Genomic DNA, 15,089 nt, shown 5'->3' with positions numbered 1-15,089 from the left:
GAACATTTATTGATTGCTTTCTATATTTCAGGCACCCAACTAGACACCTATCTGGACACAATAGTCAACAGGACGGATACAGGGCGTTCTCTCTTGGAGATGCCAGTCAGTTCATGGAGTTGACTTGACTTGCCACAGGAGCATGGAGGATGGATCACCTGCACCCTCCTCCCTCCCATCCTCTTTGCCTCTTTATGAGATACCTCTTTATGGGATAGCTCACAAGGTGAACAGCAACTATCTAATAATCCAACTGGTGTCCCCTCTCCAATAAGGGTTATAACAATCTCATGTGGCTATGAGATCCTTACAGGGTAAGAAATTTCCTCCAGTCTCATTGTCAGTAGCCATTTTTACTCCTGAAGCTATGTACTTGGAGTGCCTGGACCAAGATGGAGTAAACAAGCAAATAGGTCCCTGAGTCCTGTAGGCACTCTGGTACTCCTAGCAGAGTGAAGGCTGTTCTGGAGCTGTTAGCAGCATCACAAGCCACTGCTCACAACCTGGAAGGAGAATTCCCATACCCAACCACTGTGTGTCCCAGCGTGTGATATCCATCCACAAGGAGTTCATTCAAATTGGTCTGTTGAACAATAAAATATCCCATCAAACACACTGTCACTGTATAGCAACATCCACCACAAACTGAAATGCTCTCTGGCAACGACACGTGGTTCCATCCTAACTTTTGAAATGTAAGAGTAGGCACCACAGAAGAGGGTGGTACCAAGAGCCCAGCTGAGGGTCCTGCACCCCATCAAGTCACTTCCCAATCAGTCACCTGCTTACTTTGTGACTTTTCTGGGCCTCTGATCCCAGTCTCAGTGAGTGCTGTCGACTAGAATGCAAGCTCCACAAAGACACAGATTTTTGTCTGTTATGTTTGCTGCTGTGTTCCCAGTGTCTAGAGCAGTATATGGCATGCAGAAAGGCCTTGAAAAATATTTGACGAGTAGGCGAATAAATGGGAGCCCCTAAAAAGCAGTACCCTTGAGCCAGTACTTGCAAGCAGTACTTGGTGAACAGTCATAAAGAATGTGTTAAGTGAATGAATACATTTCCGAAGTTAAAATGCCCAAACAAACCAATCCCTTTGAGAGTGGTTGAGTCTCTCTGTGTTCCTCTGAGTGGATCAGGGCTTGTAGCATCATCCTAAGCAACATTCCCTAAGTTTTCCTGCAAGGAGCCACAGCGGAGGAAGACTCCAGATTACCTGACTAATCTGGGAGGGATATTAAGATGTTACCTGTGGGTCACCAGGACACATTCTCATCACCACTCCCCAGCCAAACACTTACATACTAATGCTCATCTGTGGGGACTGAAGCCATCTGACAAATATTTATCAAGGCTCTCTGTGCCTGGCATTGTGCGGCCGCTCTCTCAGGAAACTGGTGGTAGGTGAGAAAGTGTGATTCTCCACATAGCTCACCATCTGGTGGAGGACCGCGAGGTTGCCAAGGATAGAAGCCAGGACATTGGTCAGGGGCAGTGCCATCTGCCGACCCTCTGAGCTCAACGGAGAACACATCATTGTTTGCAAATAGCCAGGGCCTTTCTGAGGCCACTTGGAAGTTCCTTCCCAATGCCAGAGCTTAAGAAACAATAAAAACAAAATTTTCTAGAATTAACAATGAGAAGAAAGCAATGAAACAAACTATGAAATTGAATTAAGAACAGTGAAAATTTTATTTGCTTAAGTTTTTTTAACTTTTCTTTATTAACTTCAATGAAAGTTTTCTTTCAAGTCCTTCTAGTCTTTAAAGTTCTCACTCAATCTTTTCTCTGCGTTGGAGCAAATTTTGCCTGCTAATTTCCAATAAGCACAGCCCTTAAAAATGAACTGGCTTCAGCATATGGATCTTAACACTCCACATTTTTACAGGCAGCAGTGTAATATTGTTTTAATATTTAATTTTGAGATTTACATAATATCTTTCCTCCAAAGAGCTCAATATATTGCAATATCATAAAATTCCTTTTCATATTCAAAGATTATTCTTTATGCATGCAAATACTATATTTAACCAAGGAATAATGCAAATTAGGTGATGTATTCAGAGGAATTGATGGGCTAGGTAATTCTTTTGTAAGAAAATTAGTGTATCTGAGTGATTTTAACTGTCTAAGAACTTTAAAAGTGCCTTAAAAATGGACAAACTATAGGGGCTTGTAACTATTAACAGAAATAGTGCAGCATTTTTAAAAGAAAAGTAAGTCATGGGTTGTGTCTGTGTTGTGGGCATGATGAATAGTATTCCACATGGAAGTGGCACGCAGGCCATACATGAACTGCATGTAATATAAATGTCAAATATAAATTGTGCTGATAAGATCATGCAAGTGAGGGGAAAATTGTTGCTTCTTCAAATACATAATGAGGAAAGATAGACAGGCTCCTCTGAGCATCAGAATCATCCAATGGCAGGTACCTAGGTTCTGGGCTCCACTTCCTCCCTCATCATTAGCTCACTGGGATACAGACTTTGCTACTCTCGTTTCTGGTGCCTACCCCTCCCAGCACAGACTGGAGAAACCAATATCTGTTATGTGTCTGATACAGATAACATCAGTCCCAAACAAAGAAACTGTGAAGCCTTGGAAGGAAACAGTCCAGGGAGAAAAAATATGGCAAATTGCTCTCTAGCTGAAGACATATTCCCAGAAATGATGCTAATCTCTCAGTCCATAGCATAGTTTACAGAGTGATTTTCTATCTGCTCTCTCATTTGCTTGTCCCTATAGTACTAGGAAGCAGGTATCATGACACCTGTTTTATAGGCAAGAAATGAGGCATCTTGCCAGTTAAATGAACTTGCATGATTCATGTGAGGAGCAGAGAGCGGAAGCAACCCCAGGAATACCTCACTGCACTCTGCCACCATGAGCCCAGAGGTGAGGAAGATGACTGCCCCATGGTGGAATGAGAATGGAAAACAGAGCATGCTTGGCAGTAAGACTTGGGTTAATCAGATTCACCCTCTGAATCAGAGGTTACAAACCATCGCCAACAGGCTAAATCCAGAATTGGATTTGTTTGGCTCTCAAGTGCTTTAAAATTTTCTAATCAGTTGTCAACATTTTAAATCTGGATTTTCAGCTTATAAAATCAGGCAGTGCTGGGCATGCAACTCTTGCTGGAGCTGAACAATGGCTGCCTCTAAAGTTCCCTGCAGTCCCCACCACTCCCTATTGCCTTGTACCTGGCTCTGCTTTGCTCCTCTCCATTACCTGCCTGGCCTTAGGGGTCTTTGAGTTTGTTCTCTGGCTTAGATGGTCCCAAGCTCATGTGCTGGTCTGATTCATCTTTTATACCCCCAAGATTTCCTCTGAGGTCTTCTTTTCCAACTTTGACACTCCGAGTCTATTTGACAGAAGAGAGAAGTAAAGTTTGTCATTCACTTAATTCTCTCTGACAGCCAGATGATCCGGCCATCAGTCTGAATCTGGGGCCAGATGCCAGAGAGTCACTGCAGGAGTTAGTGGTGATAACAATCTCTCTGCAGATCACTTGGCCACTGGAACAGAGAGAGTTGCACCTGATCTGGTCTATTTTAAACTCATGGCAGCTGTATTCAGTGCAAGGATGTATCCCTGAAGACCTCACATAAATTTGAGCTTGCATAATTCATGATCAATCCTGACCAAAGATGATGGACAGTTTTTGACAGCTAAAATGGCCTAGCAATGTGGCAACAGCTTAGAGAGAGCTTACGACTTACACAGTCCACTATAATGTGACTTTTCATCAGTCTGTGGATAAAATGGCCACAAAACATCTCACAGCCAAGAAATGATGTTTCTCAGAAATATCTGCAGCCTAGGGAGGTGCAAATGATGTTTCTTAGAATCATTTGTTGGCTGTGAGATGCTGAGCAAATTCAAAACTGCTCTGACCTAAGTTTCTTCATCTGACCCACCTTCTCTGTAAAAAGAACAGAAACAAAAACAAAAACAAAACACGTGGTAGGGGTTGGCACATTGGAGGTGCTCAAAGACGTCAGTTCTCTGCCACTGCCTTTGGACTGAGTAAGGATCCAGTCCTGAAACCCTCCAAGTGATACCTGGTCCTTGAACAGTCATGACTATATACATAATTGGGGTCATGATGGGAGAAGATGAAGGCTCTCTGAATCTCAGAACTCAACAGACAAGCTTGTCTCTGAGTGAAAAACTGTATCTACCATGTGCCCAATGACCAAAAAACAAATGATAGCAAAAATCTCCAAGGTCTCTTCTTAGATCACAGCTCTTGGAATCAAGAAGAGCCTATTGTTGGAGACTATGAAATGGGGAGCCCAGAGGTACTGTCCACTTTTAGGACAGAACACCATAAGGCAGACACAGACAAGGGACATCCTGTTGATCTCTTTCTAATCCTAGATTCTCCAAATCCCTTTAAGTCTCTGCTTTCTTATTAGAAAAATAGGAACAATAATCCCCAAGTCATTGTGTAATTATGAGGATTAAATGAGTCCACACAATTCCAAAATTCTTTGTGAACTCAAAAGAAACACAAACATGAGGTGTTAACTATAATAATTATTACTCATCTATTTCTCAGTCAGGACCCACTCAATAGTCCCCAGCCACTTCACAGTTTGGGCAGTTCCAGACATAGAGTACGCATTCAATAAACATAGGTTGACTTAATGATTGATCCCAGGACTCCTCTTGGTCAAATTCTTTGCCTGCCATCTAGCTACTCATGACTCAAAACAGTAGGACAGGTGGCCACAGGCATAGAGAGGGGTCATACCATACCATGAAGCCAGGGGAGGAAGACTGAGCTAGATCTGACCCAGTGTGAGCTAGAGTGGACCAGCTCAGGGGTATTCTGGGAAGGTTAGACATGTCATGACCTGTTGGTAACACATGGGTCCACCCACCTCAGCCCTTAATGGATCTGAGTCATCAGAGTTTTTATGATGCCTACTTTTTAGTCTCTTGTCCACCTCTGGTAAAATGCATAGCTTCTGTTCATGGTTCTAAACTGTTCTCACAGAAGTTCAGGTTTGAATGTTTACTTTGACGGGTCTCATCTTTAAAAAAATACTATCTGTTGGTTGAAAATAATTTGTATTTACACATAGATTCATCAAATCAGTGCGATGGCACCCTGTTCCTCAGTCCACAGCCCATAGATTAGGAACAACTGGTCAACTTGATATTTGTTTTACAATAACCATGTGCTACCAAGAAGAAATTGCATCCTTCTCTCAGCGAGTGTAAACTCTCTGACACCAGAATTCCAGAGTTACCAAACAGGGAATCATAGATTGGAAGGTGATAATGGAGGCTAGGACTACAAAATCAGGGATGATTAAGATTAAAGGGCCTGCCAGAGGGGGAACAAAGCACATGAGAAGTGTGCTCATGGAGGTGCAAAAGGGTGAGGATACAAATGAATATTTTGCATGTTGGTAATGCAGGGCCCCTTGCAAGAGCCTTGGTCCCCCAGCTCCACTGCAGTCTAGGAAGGTGCAGATGGCAAGACAAGCAGATGGGCAGGTTCGGGAATAGCAGGGTAAGAGAAGGGAGGGCAGAAATAAAAGCAAACCGATATAAGTGGCAGGTTTGTTCGCACATGCTTAGAGAGAGAGAAAAGACAGCCAAGCCCAGTGTAACATGACAGCCTGGCAGGATTGTCATTCCCAAAAGCTGGGACACTATAATATTTCAGCCAGTTTTCTGCCTAAACTCTTCAAGGGAAATACTGCTAACAAAGGCTGCCCATGTTACATGCTTAACATAATGCAGAAATTACCATTCTCCTTTCTTTGGGTAAGACAAAATGTCACAACCTTTGTCTCCACGGCACCAACACTGTGGTCACCAGCTGGAGGCTTCTACATTTCCACTCTTATTTTCTCACTACACACGTATGCATGTAAACACGTGACCATACACATACATACAAACACACCACATGAACACACACACACACACACAGCAGCAACGCAGCCATCTGGACAGACATGCTCTCCTACGACACCTTTTTTCTTCTCAGTTCTGACAGCTCAAACTCAAGATTCATCTGCCATCAAAGATGCCTAAGATGCCTGGTTTTAAAAGAAGCAGAATGAGTCTGAGGGTGGGGAGGTGAGTAGAAAAGGATGGAGTAGAAAAGAGGAGGTCAGGGAGGGGGAGATACACAGAGGAAGAGAGAGCAGAGATAGATGCTTGGCTCCTGCTATTCTACTAACAAGCTGTCCTTTTAGAATTTGTTAATTGAGAAAAATCTATAATTCCAAATAACATCACGGTCCACTGCCTATGACCCCCATTGCCTGTGCATGTGATGTTCACTTCCCCTCTGCAGCCTTGCACGGTAACCCCGGGAGAGAGATTGCTCATTTTTCTCTAACTCCCTTGGTATTTACTGCATGCGTATAGCATTTTACCTTGCAGCTTTGTGCTTTGTATCTATATCCTCTAAATTCTTCAGTTAATGAGTTTCATGGGAGGAACAATAGTGTCCAAGTATCACTGCATCCTTCACTGTGTCTAATCCACAGCGTGGCACACAGTACATGCTAAATGACTGTCTCTTAATGATGAACGAATAAGTAAGTGCATGAATGGACTCGTTAAATTGATATAAAAATAAACAGATTCTTGCAAGAGCTGTGAAAAGTAATAAAGAGAAAAGATCAGAAGAGTGTAAGATTCAGAAATAAAGAGAAAGAAAATGTGTTCTGAGCTATGCATCCCACAAGAATGTGCTGGCTATCAGGAGCGATCTATTGCCATCTATCTGAGGTCTCAACAGCAGCATATCATTCATCAGAGCAAGCTATAAAGGAGAATACACTTTTGAACTACATAGGTTTAATTGGAAAATGAAGGTAATATTGATTTTATCATATGATTTCTGGAAAATTTCTGTCATTGGGTTTCCATAAAGCATCATTTGTCGTCCTGTTCTCAAAGTCTTTCAGTGCCTCCACTCACTCACCATCTGTCTGTCCATCCATCTGTCCACCTACCTAGCCCTCTGTCCATCTGTCCATCCATTTACACAATCCTCTGTTTGTCCACTCACACACCTGTCTGTCCATCTCTTCATCCATCTTTCCAACAGGATTTGTTGAGCTCAGGCTGGATGAAGAGCACTAGGTCCTATTCTGGCTTGGATATACCTCTTTGCTTTTGTGCTGGGCACAAGAAAATCCCCTAGTCTGCAGCTCATTCTCAAAAGCGCAACACTACACCTGCCTTCTCTATGTGATCACAAATGCCCATGATCTGACACCTTCACTCCTGGGCAGAGGCCTGACAGTACACTGGCAGGATGGGTGTGGCTGCAGCTGTGTCCCTGCCTAGAGACAAAGAGCCAGCCACACATCCAAACAGGAGCACAGAAGCCTCCAGACTTACCGGCTTGGTTTGTGGTGATGTTGACAGAGACGTGCTGTGGGGGGAAGGGACTCTTGCTGGAGACTCCATTGATGGCCTGGATGTCAAAGGTGTAGGGGGTGTGGGCCCACAGGCTGCTGATGGAGACGCGGCACTCCGTCAGGCCCAGCTGCCTGGGTACAAACTCCACATTGTCGTCACAGCGGGAGCAGCTCCGGCGGTCTGCCCGGCACTTTTTGCAGATGATGTTGTAGGTCACATCATCCCGCCCACCTGTCTCCCTTGGAGGGTGCCACTCCAGAATGATGGACGTCTCATTGACGATGGAGATAACATTGCGGGGACCTGATGGGACGCCTGCAGGGAGACAAAGAAGGTCCAGTGAGGCTAGACATAAGCTTCCTTGTCCAGCAGCTCTCCTGTCTGCCTCTGGTGCATTCCCAACCTCATCAGTGCACTCGCCTCCCACTCCTTCCTCAACCCCAAATGGCTATGCTTCAATTCATTTTAAAAGAAGAATAGGTGAACAGAGATGACAACTTGTCCCTAGCTCCCATTTCAGTCATTTTCACTGAGGCTTTTCTTCTTTGAATCATGTGTGCCAAGGGAAAGACGGTTCCAGGACCTGGGTTTAAGGCCTTTTGCTCTCAGGATCAAGCCACATCCTCCAGCCAGGTTTAGGGTTAATAAAATGTATATATATTGAACATTTACTGGATTCTTTGTCTAATCTTAATTGGTGTAGAACTCAAGGGTAGAAGGATATGAGTGGCCCCTCCAAAAACCCTAACATATTCTGAAATTCTGCACAAAATCTCACACATTTGGGATCTATCTGGTGTGTGCGTGGTAGCAGGGATGCATCTCTGTAGGACAGGCTTCCAGAGCACCTGAACAGATGTATATTTACATTGGACCAGCTTTGGCACATGAGAAAAGCAGCAGAATTGGGTGGGAGAGGTTCATGTAGCCACTTTGGGCCCCATGACGTAAGAAAACATAGGAATGTGTTTAGACATTCTGCTAGCTGCTTTATATACATTACCTTATTTATTCCCCCCAAAGACCCCTACCAGGAAGATAAAATAATTATCTCAATTTAATAGAAAGGGGAAGTAAAGCTTAGACAGGAGGCTGGCTATAGATCGCATAGCTCTGTAAGAACTGAAGCCAGTGTGAAAGCCCATACCTGCTGGATTCCAAAGCTCACGTTCTCATCTATAGCCCTGCTCTGAACAGACCTTCTCTTACAAACCAGACAGGCTCACTGGGACTCACAGAGGGCAGCCTCTTTCCTCTGGAAAGCTCTGTTTATGGCTACTTTTCACAATCTGGCAAAAACTGAAATGCCTTGTTGCAAAACTGTGGAAATCCTGGTGCTTCACAGAAGAGCAAAATATTGCTGAATTAACTGCCACAATGCTGGGCATTTTGAGATTAAGTTGGAGAATCTGCTGCCCAAAACCAGAACAGATCATAGCCTCAGGTTCCCAAGCCTGAGCCTTGCATCTCCTCAGTGTCTAACCGATAAAAATGAATCCTGCCCGGAAGCCCCCCTTTCGAATGGCAGGTCTGCTGGAGCAGCCGCTTCAGATAGTAATGCATTCAGAATTCATGCACGTGACTGTCACCAGCTGAACGAAGACATGTGTAAAGTGGTTCATGCTGGAGACAGGAATCAAATGCCAACACAAAAAATGAGGGAATAACAACAAGGTCGGGGGGCACCAGGGAAGGATTCTGTGTTGAATCAGTCAACAGCAAGCAGCTAGAGCAGAAAGCAAATATTAAATCGGGTTCTATTAAAACTTGAAAGAAAATCAGTACCGTACCATATAAAGCCCATTAGGCCTGAGCTAAAGCACAGCGTTCATGCACACATGTGACAGGGCAGAATTCATGGAGCATTTTTACTGAAGTCTTGCAAACAGCATTCAAGAACTCCCCACCCATCTGCCCAGGAATAAACATCCATCTCTTTTCAAATAATCACATAGCTAGTGCTGGGAAGGCAGTCAGTACTGTCCCAGGTAGGCTCTTACAGGGCTGGGCCAACCTTGCCACACACTGCACAATTCATTACCATCCATATTGGTCACTGCCTGTCTTGGACACATCTGTTTGCTTCTGACTGATGGGACTCATACCAGAAGCTCTCAGCAGTCAACGCAACTCTTGTTGGTCTCACTTCTATAGCAGAGAGCCTAGACTCACCCACGGGCCCCTGTTTCTTATCTCAAAGTAAAGACATTTACTGAGTGCTTGCTTTATACTAGGTGTGGAGTGAATCTTTTTATCTCACTGCATCCTTGGGACATCCTGAGGCTATCACTCAGAAAGCAGCCTTGGGTGAAGGGGCAGAGGCAGGCACTGACCAAGAGAGTGATCATCCATCCCTCTCACCCATTGAGACTTTCCTCCTTCAATTATTTCCTCTCTCCTTTGAGCTTCAGCTACACCCTCCCCACTGACTCCAGCTTCTCAATGTAAACTCATACAAGTCTTTGCCATTTTCAAACCAAAACATCATCACCTGGCATCTATCTACATTGCACACCCTCTCTTCTTTACTCTTGGCTCAGCCAAGCTTTTGCAAACAAGAGCCTACACTTACTGTCTTTCCTCTCTCCCTGCTCAGCCAACTGAAGTCTGATTACTTCCCCACTTCTCTGCCATGACTGCTTTTCCTTTGGCTTTCTATGTGACAAATCCATGGAACACAATTCAATCCTTACCTTCTTTGATACCTGCGTAGTCACCAGTCAGGCCCTGGGAGCCACATCTTCTGTATCACATGGACCATTAGCACAATCTGTCCATCTTCCTCTGCTTTTCCTTAGACATGTTCCTTCCTCTCTATCCCCATGGCCTCAGAATTCTGGGCCTCATCATTTTTCCCACCCTATTGCAAAAGCCTCCTAATTAATTCTCCAACATTGCATCTGCATTTCTCTGATATAGTCTCTTCTGCCAGAGTATGAGTTCTAAATTGCACATGGAGTCATAGCGTTCTTCTGCACAATTTCCCCCCTGCTTCCTGATTATCCAAAATGGTTGCCCTCCTTTCCATGTCACTCAAGCCCCCGTGGGATCTTGCTTTTCTTGATCTCATCCCTGGCAGTTGACCTTCACCCCTCATATTTTGGCTAATAGAAATGTTCCTGAAATTTCCTGTGCACACTAAACTCTCTTCTTATCTCTGAGCCTCTACACAATGTTTTTCCCTCTGTCGCAAGTTCTTTTCCCTCTGTATCAACTTGAACTCCTGCTCACTCTTCAAGGTCTAGCACCCATTCCACTAGGACCCTTCCCTGAGGCCCAGCAGTCATGATCTCCCTATCTGAGCTTCCATAGCTCATTTCCAGGTGCCTAAGTCAGATTCCATCATTGCATTGTGATAGTCTCTTCCTCTTTGTCATCCTCACCACGCTGTAGCCTCCTGGTAGACAGGGGCAGGTGTCTGGTCTGTTTCTGTGATTACTATCCCCAGACAGCACTTTGCCCTCCCACCTGGTTTTCTACCTTTGCTCAGTGTGCATGGAAAAGGTCCCATGTATATCCCCCTCTCCAGCGTGAGACAGGATGCCTTGCTGTAGGTGGATGGAGGGGCCTTGGAGAGGCCTTGAAGTAGCAGCAGTAATCAGTGATGACCCACTGCTTGTTAGTCTGAGTGGCAGAGGCTTTGGTGAGGCAAAGGTGGCAAATGAAGAGCTGGATGGAGAGTTTTGCCCAGTCTCTGATCTAGTGGCCTCCCTGACAGCTGGGAAGACCCACCCTTGTCGATGCTGCTCCATGTCTGTTCATTTGCTCCCAGCTGCTCAGGAGGAAATGCAGTGAGTTTCCTCCCCCACCCCCACCCCCCATTCCAGGGGAAGGGTTTTTTTCCATGTTGTTTTAGTGAACGTCTTCATATAAAGCAGCCACTGCCCCCTTCCCATTCATGTGTACTTTTAAGAGCAAATGCATCTGTGGGGCATGAATAGGGGCTTGTGAAGGTCATGGTTGTTGAGTGCAGGAGTACATAAATCTGAATCCCTTTCTTCCAAGGAGCAGAAACAGACATTAAGGGCCTTCCCTGGAGAATGGACTCAGAGGGCTAGGAGAGCCAGACATGCCCTGCAGTGTATCATTCCCCCTGCCTCCTTGAGGGCAGGGGTGTGTCTTCTTCCTCCCACAGAGCAAGTGCCAGTGCATATTTGTGGAGGTGAACAGAATCTGGGCCACAAAAAAATGACCATTCATTATTTACTCATTCACTCATTTACTCCTGTAACTAATACTCCCGGCATTCTTTTCAGCACTTGAGAGGCAGAAAAACCAAGACAGGCAAGCTTCTTATCTTATGGAGCTTATATTCCAGTGAGAGAAAACTAATAGAATGGAAGGAAACAGAGAAATAAATGAAATTATTTTAAATAAGAATAAGTGTTATGAAAAAAAAAGCACCAGGGCTCAGATGGCCTCCTAACAATGCTGGGTTCTGTCTCTTATTCCCATGAGGCCCGCTCCAGGGCTGGCAAGCCAGGGCCTCATGTCTGGGTGGTTAAAATGATGATGGCCCCAGGTGTCTGTGCCATAGCATCCTGATAAGATGGGCGTACTCCTGCAGGTAGACTGCTCAGTCTCCCTATGGCCAAATGAAAGTCTGACCAGGGTAGATTTGGCGTCTGCATAAACCTCCCTGGAGGAAGATGCTAAGCCACTTCCCTACCCATCCAGGCATTGCCTCCTTGGCTTGGAGCCCTACTCTTGCAGGGAGTATTCATCCAGAATCTGGACCCCCAGCAACATCTCCAGGAAGGAGGCCAATTGAGACCACTAAACAAAAACATTACAAGGGGGAGCAGAGAGGGAAGCCAGAACAGAGAAAGAAAATCTGCCATCTCCTTCCGCAAAAGCCCTCAGTGAATGCAGTGGCAGGGCTCAGCACCGTGGTCTCCCCGTCTGAGCTCCCTGCTCTTCCTCATTTTTCTTAATTACATACAGACAGGCTTTCTGAAGCCTCTCTGATCTGTTGCCACGGTTACTTCTGATGAATGCATTCTGTTTAAAGGGCTAAGGAAATTCAGTCCTTTTAAAGGATGGGAGAAGTGTTGAGCTGTGATTTTCTGTTTGGGTGAGGAGGGAGTGTGGTTGGTCATGAGTTTTGAAGATGGGTCTCCAATGTCCTCCAGGATGTGCCTGAGAGGTTGGCTTAGCCTGCATGGAGCATGGTTGTCACTGGGATCAGAAAGAGTTAAACAGGATCCTTCTAGACCCACAGGGCCAGCCCAAGTGCTACCATATTAAGATAGAATCTCCTGCTTCTTAATGTGATTTGGGCCAGATGATTTTTTAAAGAATGGTGAGACAGGGTGTGTGGGAGAGAGCGGGTGAGTTTATTTGCAGGCATTAAGCTGGAAATAAGAGCACTCCTGAGTAATCAAAGTGAAAATCTGCTGAAGACAGGTAAGCCCCCAAAGCCAATTCCTTTATCAGGAATCTTAATAAGGCTAACCTTCTGGTCTCAGAATTTAGTAGTAAATTTCAGGCTGGTACAAGGTGCCAAGCAGGTCGGGTCTAGCTCATTGTGCATTGCTGAAGCCAGGGTCTGTGTCCTGGGATCCCTCCCCATTGGGTGCTGCTGAAGGTGGCAACCACGGTGGTTGTCCACAAGGTTGGAGCTATAACTTGGGAGAAACACTCCCCTGGAAAACCCCACATTCAGGCTGGGATCATGCTCCTCTGCATCAGGCCAGAGGTGGGGCCCTCCCTGCTCTGTGCATGACCACTTACAGAATCTGATAAAAGAAACAAAGCTTTTCCCCCAGAAAAGTGAACACGTGTTGCAACACATGATTTTTCAGACTCTGAGGGGGTTCTTAGTCCCCCGAAACCAACCAATGATCCTCCTAAGTGTTCACAGTAACCAAGTTAAAACATATTCTCTAGTTGCTTGACCTTGAGAAAGTGAACTTCTAAGTCTCAGTTTCCTTATCTGAAAGATGGTAGGTCAGAGAATTTAATGAGATGACATGCCTAAAGAGTTTAACTGTAGCTGGTCCACAGAGAAATTGAGTAACATCAGAGGCTAGTGGTAGTAGTAGTATTTGTATTGTCATTATTGGATTATCTGGAATCTTCACCTGCTCATGTAATTAAGACTGACCTAATTCAGCCACCCTTTCTTGAGCAGAGACCTCTCATTCAGAATTATGCTAAAGACTGTGAAAGCCATGAGGTCATGGAACCTATGTTGGGGAAACCTGATGTAGGAGCCCATACCTAAGGAGTGCTGGAAACTGTGAACACATACAGTAAAGGATCAAAGTGGTACAGATGCAAAGGGTTACAGATACTTGGGAAAAGACAAGACCAGTGCAAATCAATAGATTCAGAGATGATCTCTGGTACCTGTCACAGAAACACCTTGGAGTCTGCCTGCCCCAATCTGCACCTTCCTGGCCACCTAGCCCAAGCAAGCACTTCTACCAAGGGGTAGAACCTTAGCCTTGAGCATGGGGCTGTGTCTCCAGAATGGGTCCAGTTCTTATTAGGTACTGGGCTTGTGACTTCTGTCTGTACCTGTATCTCTGCTTCCTGGCCTCCCTAGAGGTAGCCTGACTTTGACTTGGTATCTGGTATTCATTGTCCTCCCCTGACCTATGGGAAAGGAAACCTTTCCTTTACTCCCACAGCAAACTGTGCCCTCTTTTCTTTCTCTCTTTAGGTGAAAGAATTGCAGTGGGGTCTGGGAATAAGCCAGGAAGGACACTTGATACTCAAGACTCCTAGGCATTATCAGTCAGGAAAGCAACAAATGTAATGTTCTCCATGGCTGAGAAGATTCAAGATTGTAGTTTGGAAAAATTACTTCAATATGAAGTTCAATATTGAATATGTACTTCAATATCGACTTTAGCACTCTTCAATATGGAATGAAGGTGAAGAGGTGGTAGAGAGGGTGACCAGAAAATGATATCAGGCGTATGGATGGTGGGAGAGACTGTGGTGTGAGTGACTGGGAAAGTAGCATGGTCCAGAATTCGATTTTCAAAATAAGGATTCTACCAGAGTGTTTCTTTCTCCATTGGTTATTGTGACACAGCTACTTAAAGGAACCATGTCTGAGTGATTGGAAGGCGCCCTGGAGAAGGTAAAAGGATCTTTGAGATTTTATGGGGAAGCAGAATTCAAGAAACAGAAGCAGACAGGGAAATGGGGGCTGTAGAAGTTTGAAGAGGTCTTCTATGGGGGCAAAATATGCAGGGAAAAAAGTCAGGCTGGGGCCAGGCGCGGTGGCTCACGCCTGTAATCCCAGCACTTTGGGAGGCCGAGGCGGGTGGATCACGAGGTCAGGAGATCGAGACCATCCTGGCTAACACGGTGAAACCCCGCCTCTACTAAAAATACTAAAAATTAGCCGGGCGTGGTGGCGGGCGCCTGTAGTCCCAGCTACTCGGGAGGCTGAGGCAGGAGAATGGCGTGAACCCAGGAGGCGGAGCTTGCAGTGAGCCGAGATCGCGCCACTGCACTCCAGCCTGGGCGACAGAGCGAGACTCCGTCTCAAAAAAAAAAAAAAAAAAAAAAAAAAGTCAGGCTGGTTATTATACCTAGCCCAAAGTATGGCACACACGGCTAAAAGCAGGATGGGTTGGAGGATAACATAAGCCAAAAGAGGGAAAGTTTCAACTGTCAGGGATGTAGTACCATTATCAAATAAACATGAATTCAGCTTCATGTGCAGTGGT

At 45.2% G+C, this 15,089-nt stretch overlaps 1 protein-coding gene across 1 annotated transcript in view; it reads right to left on the bottom strand.

The window, feature by feature from the left end:
- EPHB1 (EPH receptor B1) overlaps positions 1–15,089 on the bottom strand; it is a 473,721-nt gene that overhangs the window by 122,613 nt on the left and 336,019 nt on the right. The window contains exon 5 of the mRNA XM_055383292.2: positions 7,381–7,716. Within this exon, the coding sequence (XP_055239267.1) occupies positions 7,381–7,716 (336 nt within the window). The remainder of the gene's footprint in view (positions 1–7,380; positions 7,717–15,089) is intronic.

Source organism: Gorilla gorilla, chromosome 2 (genome assembly GCF_029281585.2).
Source record: "Gorilla gorilla gorilla isolate KB3781 chromosome 2, NHGRI_mGorGor1-v2.1_pri, whole genome shotgun sequence".
Lineage (NCBI taxonomy): Eukaryota > Metazoa > Chordata > Mammalia > Primates > Hominidae > Gorilla > Gorilla gorilla.
The sequence above is the reverse complement of the archived record's forward strand: the minus strand, read 5'-3'. Positions and strand labels throughout refer to the sequence as shown.